We start from the raw sequence: 16,499 nt of genomic DNA, 5'->3' as shown, positions 1-16,499 counted from the left end.
TGAAGCGGTCGAATACAAAGAAAAATTATAAGCGCCGGAAGCTATTTGCTTGTTCAAAAGTTTAAAAATGACAGCTACCTACCTACTTGCGTGGGTATGCATTATTTATTGAATAGGCCAGCCGTGTAAAAATTGGTATCTAAATTTGTACTTTGCGGTAGATACAGCAGGCCTGGACCGACAAGAGATGGATGCCGAGCAACGAAAGGGGAGTTTGGAGTGCGGGTTGGAACAGCACTTGGTTTTGTGTGACGCTAGGCGCAGTGCTGATTTGGGCGAGTAGGGGGCAAGGGGTTGCAGGCCACGCGCGGAACGGACTGACTCCCCAAATTCAACCCATTCCATCACAAGCTCGCGTTCCCGCCCAATCAATGACGACTGTGGATTAGAACAAGGCCAGGTGGGCTGTGCCAGAATTTCACATTTACCAGCACGACGCCATTTTACTATGGCATTTTACCCAGCCGGCTTTCTTTCTCCACAATTATTCCCATCAATGCTCTCAGGTGGCCACACAAGTGGGGCTTCGTCTTGAATTTCTTACTTTGTGTCAAGGTGTGTACAGTACGGTTTTTTACCGGAGTACCTCGCCTCGCACCACACCCACCACCACGACCCGTGTCCCTATCGCCCGAGTTTCTGACATGCCTGGATACTTCGGCTCCCTAGCATGAATTGATCATACTTGCGTGTTGATAAGACGCCTAACAGCATGGGTTCAAAATTGGAGTAGGGAAACCCTGGCTGAGGAGGAGCATCTAGCAGTAGCTACCCAATAATTGATGCCAGACTCACATTTACCAAGGTGTCAAGCTACCGGTACAGTAACCTTAGTTGCTTACGTACGGGGCTAAACAAGTTGTGCTGTGGGGAGAGGATACCCCGGCTTCCGATGTACCGGTACGCGGCCAAACACGCAGTGGTGTACAGTAACAATAGTCTGTCCTCCTGCACAAGTACCTCCACACCAAGACAACAAGCGCGATTTGTCTGGACTTGGGATTTGCTTGGGGCAGGAACTTTTACGCATTCCTTGTTAACCTGCAAACTCTGTTGCCTTGCCAATTCCGAGTATTTGAGGGTGGCTCGAATCCATCGAGTCAGCGACAAACGGTACGATATTACAGAGCACGTGAGCTGAGACTGTTTCTAGCTATTCGCACAAGTTACCTGAGGTAGGTAGGTAGGTAGGTAGGTAGGTACCTTATGTATGCTATGCTACCTACCGGTATGCTACCTCCCTACTTCGTAGTTACAGGGCTCCCAGTGTTAGATCACAACCAACCGCAATGGCTCAACATACCAGGTTGCCGTAAACTGACCTGATTGGCGCGCACTTGTTTTCTAATGCAAGTGTTGATCTGCTATGTCGAACGATTGAGGAACCAGATAATAATGAGGAAGGGGGCAGAATGTGGGAACTGGTTGAGTTGAGCTCTGCTTGTCTGTCAAACACGGCTGTCTGTACACAGGTACAAAGGAACCTTGGTCAACCGAGAAAGTCTGCGAATGAAATTCAGCGCCCTCAAACCTCCCGTCTCACATAGCGGCGGATACTTCCCCAACGGGCTGTGAGTGAGTGACATTTTCCCGCTTGCTTCTCTTGCGGGCTCGAGCCGCCGCAAAGCCGTAAGAGGAGAGTGAGATTAAAATCACCTAAGAGGGATTGCCGGGATGGGATGGCCTCCACAGCAACGACGGATTTCTGATTGACATTGATGGAATGGATGGCAGCCAAGGCAGGGTGATGATAGGCAGAAGCAAGCCAAAAGGTGAGCGGGTGGGCAATCGAGTCCCCGCTACTGGCTCTCCTAGGAAAAGTGCCAAAAGTCTCGTTTGAAAAAATGAGGGGAGATCAAAAGAAGTGGTGGCCCGGGAGCCAGGGATGTACCCGTACCTGGAACGTAGCGGTACGTTATGTGTCCGTTCTACTTGCCTGAGTAAAGTGAGCGGGCAAAAGCCGGCGTTGCCTTGGTGTCGCAGCACCGTGCAAATCCTTGGGTGAAGGTACCTTGCTTGCTTGCCTTTTGGTCGTCACATAATCGCCCCCCATCCCTATTTTGTACTTACTGATTTGTAGGAAGAAGCCACCGCAGGTACCTGACCTTCCGTGAGGGACACCATGTAGGTAATTTAGGTGCATACCTTACCTACAGTACCTATCGTGCAACATGAGCAACCTATCTAAAAAGTTGATAAAGTATACTTTGGTTTAGGTATTGTACTAGAAATAAAGATTAAATCTAGGAAGATTTTTTTTTAATAAAAAAAAGTCTTTAATGTGCACCTAGTAGCAATTGCATGCGCAAGCAATTGGCTACAAATTATGCATCGATGTGTTGCGCCGTCTGGGTTGTACTGTAGGTAAGTAAGGTACCTTAGCTTTCAGACAAAAGAGGGAAAGTACGAGAGGAAAATCGAATTGAACTGGCACGGAAGGGAAGGGAAGGGAGTGCGAGAGACGGAGACTCAAGCTCGAACCAGCCAGCCCCCAGCCAGCTGCCCCTCCCTCTTTGGTGGCCTGCCTGCCAGGTGCGTGTGGGCGCGCGCGCGCTCTTCTCTTGCTTTGGTGTGGGCGAGGGTACCAGCGCGAGGCAAGCTCCCCTCCCAAATTGGCCCAGTCCCTCACAATCAGCCGGCCCATAGTAAAAAGGCGCTCCCTCTAACCTCCCCCCATACAATTTTCCTCTGCCTCTCACTCTTTCTACACAGCCAAATCTCCCATACAAAATCCGCACCCAATTCTCATCGCAACGCAGTGAGTACCTCCGAATCCGCCTGCACACACACCAAAACACAAGTACCTCCCTACTTCCACTCTACCCATCACCGCAATCATCGCAGCAGCCAGCCAGCCCAATTGCCCTCTGCACCTATTCATACAAGCCGCGCATTGAGCATCATTGGAACGCCCGTTGCCCGCGCATCGTACCAGCGCAGTGGTGCGTTCCTTTGAGGACTTTCGCGTCGTCGCCGTTGCCAAAAGTCCAAAAAATCTCAAACGGATTTCACAACCGCTTCGGTCGCATGCAGAGCTTTTAAACCATCTGCACCTGCCTTCATCTTGTTCTTCCTGCACCTCAACTACAACCCCTACACCGTGACAAAGCAACGGGCCCATCAGCAACTCCATCGATACCCGCCATTCGGCATCATCATCATCTACAACAACTGACCGGACAACCAAACAGGCAATTGCACAATTAAACACCACATTTCGACTTTTCTCAAAAACCTCTTAAAGGTACGTAACGTGGGCTCAGTCAACCGATTCCAAGCTTCGAATCCTTATTTCTACACTCAATCGGCTTCAATTGAGATTGCGACAACGTCCACTTTGCTCTGCGCTCAATTCAACGCCAGCCGAGGGACGCGTCAAGCTCCGTCACTCCCAAATCACTCTCACCTCACGACGCGTCAATCAGGCACCAGACCACATCCCACTTCCACCCACTTTATCGCACCTCACATTAGCCCCAAAAACCCACCACCTAACAACACCAACCCATTCACACCAATCATACATTTGACAGACAGAATCTAACAACCACACAGTCAAAGCCATTCACCATGCCTAAGGCCGCTACTAAGAAGAGCGCCAAGCCTGAGAAGCGCCGCGCCAAGAAGGACCCTATGGCCCCCAAGCGTGGTCTCTCCGCATACATGTTCTTCGCCAACGAGCAGCGTGACAACGTCAGGGAGGAGAACCCCGGTGTCACATTCGGCCAAGTTGGCAAGATCCTGGGTGAGCGCTGGAAGGCTCTGAGCGACAAGCAGAGGGCGCCATACGACGCCAAGGCTGCTGCCGACAAGAAGAGATACGAGGACGAGAAGGCTGCTTACCAGGTGAGTTCCTTTTGACTTTGGTCCCTCAAATTCAGAAAGGCAATCCGCTAACCTCATCAATCTAGGCTGGCGGCGACGAGGATGAGTCCTCTTGATTCTCGCCTGATCGTTTGCCTGCGCGAACCATTCTCCAGGGCTGAAAGACCATTGAGATGATCAAATCATGTCTCCAGCTCGTCAGATCATGAACCACCATTCTGATCGGGCGGAATGCCACTGGCGCGCTATTTTCTTTCATGTCACTTTGGGTTTGGTCAGGTCAGGTGTTGAGTGTTAGCCACGGACTGGGTTCTCTTTTTTCGGCATTTGTTATCGTAGCTTTTTCGATCTGTTCTACTTTTTTTTTCTCTTGATGAAGGGGGGAATACCCCTATGGCCGGAGGGGAATGGGGTAAGGGAAAGGATTCCCACTTCATCGGGCTTGGACGATGGTATTATGATTTGTTTTTCCAGAGATACCACACCATCATCTTACTCCACCGTCAGGAAGTGAGAATAAGACTTTGGGAAAACGGCAGCCCAAGCCATCACACAAACTTCGATGAGCTGTATCACTAGATTAAAAGGCGACGCCGAACGGCTTTTCCTTGCTAAATACAGTGAAAACCGTTTCTGAGCAACGAACTTTTTATCACATGCAATGGCTAGAGTTCCTCTCACGCAATACCCAACAAGACCCAAAATACATGGGTAGTCGTGAATTCTCCCTTCATCCTGTCGGTGCTTGGTGTTGGTTCTTGCATACTCTTAGTCAGCACTAATACCCAAAGAGGCTCATGTTGCATCATTACCTTGGAGAGCAAAATTAGTCTGCACGTCGTCATCTGTAATAAGAATAAACTCGACTATAACTTTAAAATTTAGGGAGGCCCTGTCCGTCCCATGTACATTCCATGTGTGGGTATCAAAAGTAACTAATAAACTGACATGTCATATTCCGTTAAAGTGTACAGTAGTCAGAAAGGAGTTAAGTAAACAGCGCTGATGATTTCTATCCTGGACAAAGTATAAATTGAGAATTAGGGCCCCATAGCACCTCCCTCTTACGTAGTGTTGGTACCTTGGCGAGGCGGCGGGCTGTCGCCAGGCAATTCGTGGATTACGTGCGGATGGTATAGCTCTGCCGGAGCCACATGTGGTCGATATGGGGAGTGAGCTGATTCGCAGCGGTGGCGTTAGTAGTCTTGACCAAACAGAAAATTGCAAAACAGGACTACTTGATCAAGCAAAGAGAAATGATACCAATAGAAAAATTCATGGTGCCACGCATACCTTGTTGCATAGGTGTCGTCGACTGCGGAGTGCCATGCACGCTACTATGGGTGGAGTGAGGGTACCAGCCCTGTTTTTGCGTCTGCTGCTGCTGCTGCTGCTGCTCCACGCTAAAAGGTGTATTGGTATCTGCCGGGCTACCGTACGAAGCCGACAGGTGCGTCTGATAGGGACTCGTGGGCGGATACGTAGCTCCGGGCATGGACGTGTCGCCGCCGGAGTTCGACGCTCGCGTTTTGGGTGCCTTCCTGCGCCGGATTAGGAAAAGCACAGTGGCTCCGATGAGGCCAAGAAACGCGACGCCCCCCACGACGCCGCCGGCAATGACGCCCTTGCTGGTGTTGGGGGACGAGGTCGGAGCTGGCTGCTGCTGCTGCTCTGGATCCCCCGGTCGGTCGCCGTCGCTGGGGTTGGTCGGGCCGGACCCGTACCCGGTCGTTGAGTTGGCGGGCTGCGTGCTTGTTGGTGATTTCTTGCTCGTCGGGCTGGCCTTCGTTGTTCTGGGTGGCGGGCTGTTGTACAGGATCCCCGTGCCGGGGCTCGCCTGGCAGTCGAGCAGGGTTATTATTTTGCCTGGCTCCGTGCTCGTGGAGAACTGGAGTGTGAAGCAGAAGGCATTGCTGGACTCGGAGCTGTTCATGGGTCGATGGGGTTCAGCTTTGATTGCAGGAAAGAAAAGAGGTTTCGCAAAAGATAAAGCTGAAAGGCAGAGAGGGCAGCGACTTACCAGCACCGCGTTGCAGGGTCAGTGATGCCGTTACAGGCTCCTCCTACTGACGCTTTGTAATCTATACACGTCTTTGCGCGGAACTTGCACGACCCGTCCTTTTGACAGCAGCCCAGATGCGTGCCATCGTGCTTGCAAGATGCTCCATCGCCCGGGCACGAAAATGCGACTCCATTGGGCAAGAAACCGCACTCGTTGGGGTTCAGCGTCGCGGCCTGCCGCCTGAAGATATCCATACTTCCGAATCTGGGGCCATCCGTTGGCCGCGGGGAGAAGCCACTCATCGGAACATCAGCGCCTTTCTCGACGGCAGCGTCCGCTGTCCAACCTGCCGTCTCGCGAGGCTGCCATGCCGACGCGGGTATCGTCATGTGGAGCGGGTACTGCCCCTCGGGAACTGGAAGTACGCGCCCAGCGGCGGCAATGGTTGCTGCCGCCACCATAATGGGGCTTGTGGATAGGAAGAGTGCCAGCATTGGCAGCAGTCCCTCTGGGAGAAGCATCGCTGCTCTCGGGTTGTATTTGGTCCCTCGAGGCATTGGGGGGTGGATGTTGGGGTTATGGATATATCGACTTGATGATGTTAACCTCCAGGTATTGTTGGTTCACAACATGGCCAAAAGTCAAATCAGGACAAGGAAGGAAACAAGTCGTACTAGCAGTGGCAAAACAGAAGGGGATGTGAGCTACACTAGTAATCTCACTATACCATAGTCTCCGCTCACTGTCATGGATTTTGGAGCATCCGAGCACGAGCATTGGTTAATCGGGCCAGTCGGGATCGAAGGGCGTCTTTCCACGAATTGGGGGATTTGCATAGGACTCCCTGGGTGGGTTTAGGTCCATAAGGAGGTATGCAGGGTCCTGAGCTGAGCCCCCTCTCCTTCGATCATCACTATAGTAGGCCCCGGTCAATTCAAGACAAAAGAATGGCTGCCGGCGATCGGTTTTGACGGGGAAATGAGGAGGGGTTTTGTGAAGTGGGCGTGTGTTAATTCGAAGGAACAGAAGCAATTTGTGACTGTTCCAGGCGGTTGCGCGCTAACAATCAAGGCAAAGCGCAGCGGGTGGAGGACCGCCTTAAACAATCCGATATTGGGTTAGGACGACCTAGGCAAGCCAGCAATAGACAAACCTGCCATAGCAACCAAAAAAGAGTGAAGAGAGAAAGAAACGCCACGGCCCGGCACAGACTGCTCCGTCGGTGCCTGGTGGCGCAGGGGATGTCAGATGAATGTTGCGATGGTAGAAATTGGCTGCTGCCTGCCAATTGAGTTTAGTTTCGGACAAGTCCTGGCCTAGGCAGGATTTAGTCCCCGCATAGTCTTTGAAAACTCAAAAGAAGATGCCCTTGTCAGAATGAAAATGTGTAAGGCAAACGCCACCCGTGTCGTAGTCGAAATAGACCTTGAAGAAGAGGCGCTTCGAATGGGATGAATAAGATTGTTCGGGTGTGATGACAATCACCGCCGGCTGACGGACACAAAAGAGAGAGCTGTTGTGAATTAAGTTGGTCACATTGCGGTGATCAATCAATCCATTGACGGTGTTGAACCACAAAAAACAAGGGATTTTGCCAACATGTGTGCTTGTTGAACAATTGACATTCTGCCATCCAATCCAGAATGCTGCCTACCTGTCAACCTAACCTGATGATGGTCAACGAGTAACGAATGTAGAGGAGGTGCGTTAATTACCCCCATCTACACAAGCAGAAGAAAAGAAAGTCAGGCCTTAGGTTGCGCCGGAGCAATCCGAAAAGATGAGACAGACGTCGCGAGTCATGACACGCGCTTGTGCACGTACCATCAATATCAAAAGAAAGGAGCTACCCTACCTAGAGCCCAGCTCACCTACGGTAAGCTGTCCTAAGTTGCAGCCTCCGTCTCATGTGCACCTAATCCGAATTAACCATAATAGTCAAGATATCCGAGCTCCGAGATAAACGTCGTCCCTCGCCTCGAAAGGACAGGTATTCCCGGCTGTATAAATCGTACAAGCTTTTACCTTCGTTCTATCAAGAAGCGGGTAGCATTTATGGATAAGATGTCCTACCCGTATTCAACTCTGTCGATGCACCTCAGGCCAGTGACGCAGCTTGGCAGGTTGTCTCGGCGAGTCCGAGTCCTGGGGTTCCTGTTCCCTACTTCCGCTTTCCCTTGGCGACCGAGGCAGTCGGCAGTGGGAAGGTAGATGTGCAGCGCTAGCGTCCATCGAGAGAGAGTCGCCCGATCATGTGTGGTGCATTTCGGCCATGGTGATGCATAGCCTCAGCTGGGTCATTTTCTCCTAGGGAGCAGACCATAAGCAACGTTAAGTTGTGCATGGGCCTTCGGCCTCTTCAAGCCGAACCTGAACAAAGAATCATTCGGCCGGCTCACGACTAATATGGAAGTGCTGGTATCCGCATATTGGGCCTCTGCAGTCGTGTCCCCCGGGAGTTTCGGCCTCAGTGGCACGGTCAAGCCCCTGTGGCTCGTCGGCAATTCGGCGCTCTAGATGGCCACGCTTCACCTCAAGAACGACAGAACCCGGAGAGTGTCAAGTCGGTTCAGCGGGCATGATGGCCATGGATTGCGTATTTGCAAACTGGACGCAAAAGTTGTCAAGATCACAACGCAAAACGAGCGAGAGGAAATCATGTGTTCCTGGTGTATTTCGGACTTGGCTGAAGCTACCCCATTAAAGGACGCATTATTGTCGTCGTGGTACTGTAAGTAAAACAAAACACAAAAGCAGACAACCTCGCCAATAAACAAAACCGCATCCATCGAGCCTATTTGGTTCGTATGCGTATGAGAATCTCCTCATATTCTGAATTTGATGAATTTGTGGCACACGGTGCCCTTTATATTTGCTGAAGCAGATGTGTCGCCTACGGATTTCTCCCAGCTCGCCTGTCACCAGGCCAAGCGGCAATAACAAAAGTTGTCGATTAGGCTGGAAGGCACGTTCAAAGACTGAACAGGCATCAGCATCAACACCTCAGATTGTCTGCTACTGAGTGGCAAATCTGAATTAGACAAATCGAGAAAGAAAGAAAATAATAAACAATCATAAACACACCAGACTGCCGTGACCAGCGGGGCCTTGATTCCTCTCCATGGTCTGCCAATGGACCAAACATTTCCCCTCGACTGCCAATTCTCCCCTGTTTGTGTCGGTTGCACGAGCGCAGATGCCGAATTCCCCACGGGGATATCGATCACAGATCTCGTCAGCCGTCTCTAACTTCAATCTGGTCTAGCTTAGTGCTAGCTATTGCTGCACGCTTCACATACCAGCACGTCAGATTCTAAACTTGACTGGCCATATTCCGTTACATCTAAACGCCAGACCGCAGCCTGCCATGTCCACATTCAGACTTCTCGATCTCCCGTTCGAGGTCGTGCACGAGATACTGGTGGCCTTAGTTCGATCTCGCACTTCTTCGCAACAGCCATTACTGACGCAATATTTGCCTCAGGCGTGGTGGACGACATTATTTCCCAGCCCCAAATCAAAATCTACGATTTCCGTCCTCCAGAAAAGTTTCGCGTCGTTCTGGAAAAGGGATTCTGGTCACGCTACATGACCTACCACGGCCTTTCCCGAAGCCGGCCGTTAACAGCCAATTTGCAACTGCTATACCGCATCACTGAGACTATCGTGCATTATAGCCAATCACAAATATAATTAGAGGCAGAAGAGGGCCGCGAAGGTCTGATCAGGAACTGCTTTAACCCGACTTTGTTACTTGCGCATTGCGTTGCAAGGCCATAGTCTGCCCGGCTCTTGCGAGTACTGCACTGACGAGCCACCCCATGACCCGCCCGGCACGCCAAACAGAGTCTTCGCAGCCACATTGCTCGCCGCCGCAGCGTATTCGGACGAGTTAGAACTTGTTCGAACATTGCTCGAGGGGAAGAACCCGTGTGACCATCGCTACCAGTTTATCGATAGCGCGCCTATTTTTGCTGCAGCTTTCGCCGCCAACACACGTATTGTCTCGTTTATTATGTCAACTAACCCTGATCCTACCTCGGGAAACATTAACCACCCATTCAACACATGTGAAGCAGTGAAAGGAGTCTCGTGGAGAAATCAACTCGACACTCTTAACTTTCATTGTACTGGGGCAGTGGCCGGAACCAACAACCTCATCCGACGAATTGCACCGCTTCTACAGAATGTACAGGATCTGCCTGCTGCTATAGATATTACAAACAGTCTCGACTGCTTCCGTCGCTGCCACAAATACCAGCCAATTTTACATGCGGGTCGCGGCTGCTGTATGAACCTTTTGCGTTTCAAAGTGACCGGAGCTGCGGACAGGGTGATATCGACACTTGCGCCTACATGATAGCATCGTGCTGTCACACGCCCGACAGGCTGCTACGTGGCGAGAAGATTCGCTCGCGACAGTCTAAGGACTTGTCTCCGTTACCTCTGCGACTTGCTGCACTTGCCGAGAGGAGTGAGACGGCGGACTTTTGCCATATGCCGGCGTCGACGTTTGTTCGATGGAGCCGGCAGTCTGATTCCAGGGGCTTTACCCAAGATTCTCCAAATGTCTTCAATCCAGCCGTTCAGGGCGGGTCAGTGCGCTGCTTGAACTTGATTCTGGACGCACACCACGACAGAATAGGTCAGCTCGGCGTCAGTACGTCAGAGTTCTGGGCCCATGAGCTCCGAGGTGAGTTAAAGCTCGCGAGAGAGAGAGAGAGAGAGAACGATGAGGAGGTTTTCCGTTTGCTCCAGTTCAGCCTTGGCCTCGGTTTGGATGTTCAACTTATTGCCTTTGAGGCCCAAGAAAAAGCGTGCAACCCGCGCCCAAAGAAGTTAACAGGCAAGCTTGTGGCGAAAACAGCCCAAAAGAAGAGGCATCTAAAGCGTTTAATCAAGGCAGACCTGGCGAGCAGAAACAGTAAGCTTTAAACGCAACCGTACAACCTTCATGCGAGTCTTGCCGGTTATCTCCTACTTATGATCCCAGATTACTAACTAGCTTTATAAACCCGATGTAGACCCCCTGACCTTTTTGCTAAAGGGTACAAAGTGTATCGCAAGGGGGAAGCAAAACAAGAAGACTGGATGTCAAATATCCCAGGCGGTCCACGCCCAAAATTCGGATGGGCCAGATAACGTGTATTGGCTCCAAAAACGCCCATACCGACATTCGAGACGCTCTCAAACCCAAACCAGAAAATCATTGTTCAAAAGCAGTCATGGAAAACAATGGATACAAAGTCGGGCGAAAGTTTCCCCTCGTGCAATGATGGCTACACGCTATGCCAATGCAGTTACTGGGAAAAACGTGCCTCCCAAACACTTTGGTCGTGGGAGCATCCTACCAAGAACGATTCGGGACAGCGGAAGACTCGAGTTCAACCCGCCGGAAACCATAAACAAGGCTTACGCTGACACAGGGACGAAGAAGGGCACGCCTCTGGTCTTTTCGCACCAGGGATCCGCCCAGGACCCAACTGATGGCCGCTTTAAGAAAATTATGGCAACGCAACACTTGAAGAGCACTACGTACATGGCTAATGATCACCCCATTCCCTTCGAGTAAGGGAATACTCAGGAGGTCAATAAGACAACAGTCCATAACAGTGGTTCGGATACCGGTCAAAACGCTTTGATCGAAGCGGGGCCTTCAAGCTCATCGCCGCCAAGAGTTTCTATTCGGTCAGATTATTCTCTGTTTCTCTCTTCTCTTTTTTGTGTTCTTTATTCTTTTGCTCCTCTTTCTTTCAGCTTTTTGCCTATTTTGTTTTGTATTCCTTCTTGTGTTCGTAATAGACACATTGAAATCGCTAATCCGCACCCAAGCGGGTTTACCTTCTGATGCAGGTTATTGGATCCTCCGTCTTTCCGGTTCTTCAACATGCTCTCGTGCATGTTGGTAGTGGTTCACTGACAGGTGGTAACTTGAAAATGTGCTCCTAGGGTCCATACGACGGAAATCAGCTGGAAATGTTACACCTGGTAAGTGCATCTTTTTTTTTTTTTTTTTTTTTGCATTATCACTTGGCGGAGCAGAATTAAATTGGAATGGAAGATGCGAATTGTCGCTTTGCACATAGTATCCGTACTTACGATCGGGGCACTCGATCCCACCGAAGCTGAACAGTATGCAGTGCAACCTTCAAGTTGACAATGAGGTTGATGTCTTATGACGAAAGAAATAGGAAAGAAAAGAAAAGTTCTTCTCAACAGTCCCCTCGCATTGCAATTTATTCATCCATCACCACTATATCAGACCCGCCCGGTTCCCAACAACAACGTGCAGACCTTCAGATTTCCGAGTGGGACAAAGAATTTTGGCAAGGCCCCTCATTGAGTCGGACGCTGTGAGAAGTCAGAGACCAATTGCCGTCTGCAAATAACAGCTTGTGCATTGGAGGAAAAAGCGAGAGCGGGACTTGCATGCAGCTGGCCGAGGCCAATGACGAGCTTCCGCACCTTGCATTGTGCTATCCATGCCAGCGGATTTAGAGCTACCGGTACGATGGCGGTCAGTTGACATGTACCTACCCCATCGTCTAGCGGCCAAAGTACTCCAAGCTTCAAGCACCAAAACTATGGCGTATTGATGAGTTTAAATTGTGCTAGTCGGGATGCCATGTGTGAACCCGTTCGCCTTGGCGCGGTCCAACCAACAGTCAATGTCTCTGGAACCGTCGATTGCTAGTTTCCTACTGGCCTCATAAACTTTAATCATGAGGGGAGTTCCACGCAAAGTCAGCTCGCCACGTCGACAAGAGGCTCCGAAAACCTGGGGTTGGGCAGCCAGGCATGAGTAAACGCATGTTTGCTGCATGTGTGGCTTGGGAATCTACTCCGTAAATTAATTCCAGCCAGTCACATTGCACTGGCAATCTTTGGGTTACTACCCTTCCGACAACGACGCACCTGCGCTTGGACTCCGCTATCTATCCGTATTTCGTACCTACCGTTCAATGGACCTGGGGAACTAGACCAGCACTACGTACTTTGTGCGGGGGAAACTACCTCTAGATTGGGGAATCAAGAGCTCCCTCGATTCCATTTTTTTTTGCTTCTCATGTGTCTTTATCCGCTTTATACATCACGAACACCCCTCCTTCTCGAGGATACCTTACCCAAACCCCCCGTTTTTTGTCCCTTTTTACCCCTTGAATGGGAGTATTGGCAACTCTACCTACCTACCTTACTTTGTACATCTTCAATTCCCCGCCGTCTACATCTGGCACGACCTCACCCCACAACTGACATGTGTGGCTCCTAAGGTCCAGGTGGTGGAAGAGTCCGGGGATTTGGCCGGTGACACGAAGCATAAACATAGGGAATAACCGGCCGCTCGACCCATACTTTTTTGCGCGGCTCTGCTGGTTTGAACTGAAGAGCAGCGGGGATAAAACCATCATGTGCGCATTGGTTGTCTGGTGCTTCTAGGCCAGTGGAGCTCGCTTCTCACTATACAAATTCCATGAACCACTTCACAGTCATGTCAGGGGCTACAGCATGTATCATCACAATTGGCATCTTTGGTATCAGCCGCAACCATTACCACCACTACCACCACTACTCGTACCCCCTCATCCACCTCTACAGCCACTAATACCAGTATTCCCGCCGCCGCCGCCAGCACCACCACAGCCGTTGCTAATACCATTGGCGCCACCGCTGCCTCAGCGGCTTCCCTTGCCTCCTCCTCCTCCACCTCCACGGCCGGCTCCACCACCTGCTGAATCTGTCATGGGGGACTACATCGTCACCAAAACCACCCCGATGCCGGTGCACCTCCTTGGAGGATGCAACCGCGAAGCGCAGCGGGCTCATCTCTTGGCGGACATGCTGGAATCTCTCCGCCAAGCCGTCTCGGAATCTCTGCATACCCACATGGTGGCCGTGGGGATCGAGTTGCGTCAGACCTGCCGTCTCCTCCGGGAGCTGACCGAAAGGGCACACGTCCATGAGAGGCGGGTCCCCGTGGCTCTCGACTACGTCCAGGTCCTGCTCCCCTGTCTCATGCGGACCCTGACGGACATGTGGCAGTATATCGAGGACAAGACGATGCCGAGGGATACGCGTTGGCGCAAGATGTACAACGACTTGACCAACGAAGGTGGCATGCCGCTGCATCAGCGCTTCTTGACGTACAATAACTTTTTGTACCTTTTGAACCAGATGGTTGCAGGGTATGTTATGTCCCGGGGGCTTTCTTTTTGACCAGTAGTGAGATCATGATGAGACGTTTTTTTTTTTCTTTTCTTTTTTTTGCTGACAAGAATTCAAGCTCGCCGCATTTTGATTTACATGCCTTGGAGCGGTTTCAAGAAAAGATCTTAAGCCTCCGAGTCAAAATGGGCATTAGTAGGTCGTCACCGGCGAGGTTCATCTCTACAACTCCACAAAGAAGCTGGTACTAGAACTAAAACCGAACTAGACAAACTTCCAGCTCGCATTGGTCCTCCTCCTGAGCAGGCTCTCGTACAAATCTCGGCTCGTGGGCAGGTATGTTTGTGAAGCGACTACAGCGTACCCCAGATAACTGCCCAGTCTGCCTTCTAATGCTTTCCCAGACGACGAATCACTGGGCCAAACATGTGTACAAGCGGTCTCTTGCATCACGCACTCCGTTGGAAGGGAAAAAGCGCGAGTACGTCTTATTCCAGACCAATAAAAAAAAGACAAATATGGAATGATGCTGACACAAACATATAATCCGATTCACAGATCTGTCGTACACACCAGAAATGGTCATGCAAGCGAGCTTTCTTATCCTCAGGGTACCGAGCTCCTGTTCAGAAGGTTGGACATCCTCCTCCCCTTTTTCGATGGCTGCAATTTCCACTCTGAAAACGCTTGGGCATTCTTTCTAAGTCCCACTTGATAGTGTGTTTGACAACGAAAATGTCTCCATGTCCTTTTATCTCATACCGACCTACACCTCTGCGAAGACGGCCAAGAGGGCCCCTTTTATTGTCGGCTGCCACTACCGCGACGGCTTCCCCAAGAGCTCGAAGCAGGGGGTCCATGAGCTCTGCATCAGGAAATCCGGCGGTCGAGGTCTGGTGCTCACCGGTTGGGACGACAGGAAGAACCGGCCGTCGCCGTGGGCGGCGCTTGCTTTCAACACATGGGAGGGTAAGACAGACGGCCAAAACGCTTTTTTTTCTTGTTTCTCTTTTCCTGCCATCAAGCACCCCAACGTAGCCTTGGAGACTTTCAGAGGAAGCTCAGTGCGGTCTTACTCAGAATTGGCTAACAAAGCGTCCGTGACACAGAGATGGTGTTATTTTACTGCTCTTTCCTTTCGTTAAAAGTCTCTAGCCCACTCATGATGAGCCTCCAGCCTGATGAGTGGAAGCTTGAGGGCGAGCATAAGATGTTTCAAGCGTGAGTCCTAAACCTCTGGTAAAAACAGTAAATTCTTCACTTCGGATATGGAATATAGAAGCTCACAAATGTCTGTAGTATGATAATCGAAGACGGGGCTGAACACTCCCTGCAAGTGCTTGAAGACTCGAATTGCGGAGGCCTGCGGCTTCTCACCGAAGTCTCACGTGGAGACCAGCAATACCGGCCTATCTGGACCGCGTTTGGTATGAGCAAGTCCCGTTTCCCAAAACCAAGAAATACATGAGAGCTTTGATGTTGCCCCCCAAGTACCGCATGGCCCTAAGCATTCCTTCACAGCCCAGCCAAGCTTTGACTCACGGGATATATAGACTGTGGTTTTATCTAACATGAGGCTCATTGCTTGTTACAGTCACGCATCAATGTCAGTCTTCTACATGGTTGGAAATTATCAGCCAGAACGTCGTATGGGTTAAAGAATTACAGCTGTACGTCTTCTCAACCCGGTATCGCGAGGAGAACATGCGTCAGAACAAATACGGCGCTTTTGAAATCCACTTCAAGCAGCCTGCTGGTAAGTTTATACAAGATCCCAAATCCCTTCGTATCCTCTAGAAAACGTCTGCTTTTTTTTCTTTTTTTCTCTTTCTTTTCCAACCCCATACCAGCACAGATGACTAAACACTATACCGCGCAATCTTGATGCAAAACAGCCGCCGCGAGGTTTGCGCGCTGCTTCCTCCCTCCACCGTCACCTCCTGCGTCGGTCATGCACCCCGAGGACATCGAAGAGAGGAGTGAGTCGAGGGAGTCAAGGCTGGCCGCGTCGGTCGACTCGACGCGCAGCGGGTCTCTTCCGCCCCTACATGGTCCTCCTTGAGAGTTCTGGTCGTTCTGGGGACACGGGTGGCGTTCCGAGGAGTATTTGGCCCAAGACCTTGGACAAGAAAAAGCAAAGCATGTATTCCTTTTCCTTGTTTCCCAAACATCGATATCTTCGCTATACGCTGAGAATCTCCCCTCTCAATTTTCTGGTCAATCCCTCCTTTTTTTTTGGCTTTGGGAGTTTGATGACCCTAAAAAGCAAAGATACCCGGCTGGCTTTCCCCATCGGTGGTCCTCTTACCTCTGGAGTCGCTCTTTGTTCGCAATGGCATCTCTTTTCCATGGAAAGGAAACCTGTCTTTCGGCTTTGCATTTTTCTCCAGTCAAGAAGCTCCCTTGAGAGGCTGTACTGACTGAGATTTACGTCTTGTATATGAGATATGCTTTGATGATATCATGATTAAATGACAAAATTTATGAATTTCAGACTCTTCAGACTGCC

The 16,499-nt window shown here is 50.7% G+C and overlaps 7 protein-coding genes across 7 annotated transcripts; 4 read left to right on the top strand and 3 right to left on the bottom strand.

Moving 5' to 3' along the window:
- Nucleotides 1–624: 624 nt before the first annotated feature.
- On the bottom strand, nt 625–2,759 carry MGG_15297 (uncharacterized protein; the record flags this gene model as incomplete). The annotated part of the gene is made up of 6 exons (XM_003710920.1): nt 2,378–2,759; nt 2,071–2,150; nt 1,544–1,811; nt 1,304–1,462; nt 847–1,143; nt 625–768 (listed from the first exon to the last, which is right to left on the bottom strand). The coding sequence occupies exons 1-6, from the start codon at nt 2,642–2,644 to the stop codon at nt 625–627; spliced, it is 1,215 nt and encodes a 404-aa protein (XP_003710968.1). The 5' UTR covers nt 2,645–2,759.
- On the top strand, nt 2,619–4,764 carry MGG_04489 (non-histone chromosomal protein 6). The gene is made up of 4 exons (XM_003710919.1): nt 2,619–2,758; nt 3,192–3,244; nt 3,556–3,846; nt 3,912–4,764. Exons 3-4 carry the CDS (start codon nt 3,571–3,573, stop codon nt 3,939–3,941), a joined length of 306 nt encoding a protein of 101 aa, XP_003710967.1. The 5' UTR covers nt 2,619–2,758; nt 3,192–3,244; nt 3,556–3,570; the 3' UTR covers nt 3,942–4,764.
- MGG_04490 (uncharacterized protein) lies at nt 4,687–6,521 on the bottom strand. The gene is made up of 3 exons (XM_003710918.1): nt 5,846–6,521; nt 5,119–5,750; nt 4,687–5,002 (listed from the first exon to the last, which is right to left on the bottom strand). Exons 1-3 carry the CDS (start codon nt 6,382–6,384, stop codon nt 4,890–4,892), a joined length of 1,284 nt encoding a protein of 427 aa, XP_003710966.1. The 5' UTR covers nt 6,385–6,521; the 3' UTR covers nt 4,687–4,889.
- Nucleotides 6,522–7,891: 1,370 nt separating this feature from the next.
- On the top strand, nt 7,892–8,409 carry MGG_16523 (uncharacterized protein; the record flags this gene model as incomplete). The annotated part of the gene is made up of 2 exons (XM_003710917.1): nt 7,892–8,034; nt 8,271–8,409. 2 exons carry the CDS (start codon nt 7,892–7,894, stop codon nt 8,407–8,409), a joined length of 282 nt encoding a protein of 93 aa, XP_003710965.1.
- A 1,698-nt stretch (nt 8,410–10,107) lies between these two features.
- On the top strand, nt 10,108–11,514 carry MGG_16522 (uncharacterized protein). Its single transcript, XM_003710916.1, has 3 exons — nt 10,108–10,520; nt 10,695–10,751; nt 10,852–11,514. Exons 1-3 carry the CDS (start codon nt 10,184–10,186, stop codon nt 11,397–11,399), a joined length of 942 nt encoding a protein of 313 aa, XP_003710964.1. The 5' UTR covers nt 10,108–10,183; the 3' UTR covers nt 11,400–11,514.
- On the bottom strand, nt 11,216–12,878 carry MGG_16521 (uncharacterized protein; the record flags this gene model as incomplete). Its single annotated transcript, XM_003710915.1, has 5 exons — nt 11,216–11,772; nt 11,927–12,178; nt 12,257–12,665; nt 12,743–12,758; nt 12,823–12,878. 3 exons carry the CDS (start codon nt 12,876–12,878, stop codon nt 12,429–12,431), a joined length of 309 nt encoding a protein of 102 aa, XP_003710963.1. The 3' UTR covers nt 11,216–11,772; nt 11,927–12,178; nt 12,257–12,428.
- On the top strand, nt 12,772–16,485 carry MGG_04493 (uncharacterized protein). The gene is made up of 10 exons (XM_003710914.1): nt 12,772–14,010; nt 14,109–14,185; nt 14,259–14,326; nt 14,395–14,471; nt 14,549–14,623; nt 14,709–14,959; nt 15,100–15,211; nt 15,290–15,417; nt 15,585–15,746; nt 15,886–16,485. Exons 1-10 carry the CDS (start codon nt 13,334–13,336, stop codon nt 16,050–16,052), a joined length of 1,794 nt encoding a protein of 597 aa, XP_003710962.1. The 5' UTR covers nt 12,772–13,333; the 3' UTR covers nt 16,053–16,485.
- Nucleotides 16,486–16,499: the final 14 nt, after the last annotated feature.

This window comes from Pyricularia oryzae, chromosome 1 (genome assembly GCF_000002495.2).
Source record: "Pyricularia oryzae 70-15 chromosome 1, whole genome shotgun sequence".
In the NCBI taxonomy this organism is placed as follows: Eukaryota; Fungi; Ascomycota; class Sordariomycetes; order Magnaporthales; family Pyriculariaceae; genus Pyricularia; species Pyricularia oryzae.
Note: the sequence above shows the minus strand (reverse complement) of the source record. Positions and strands in the feature narration are given on the sequence as shown.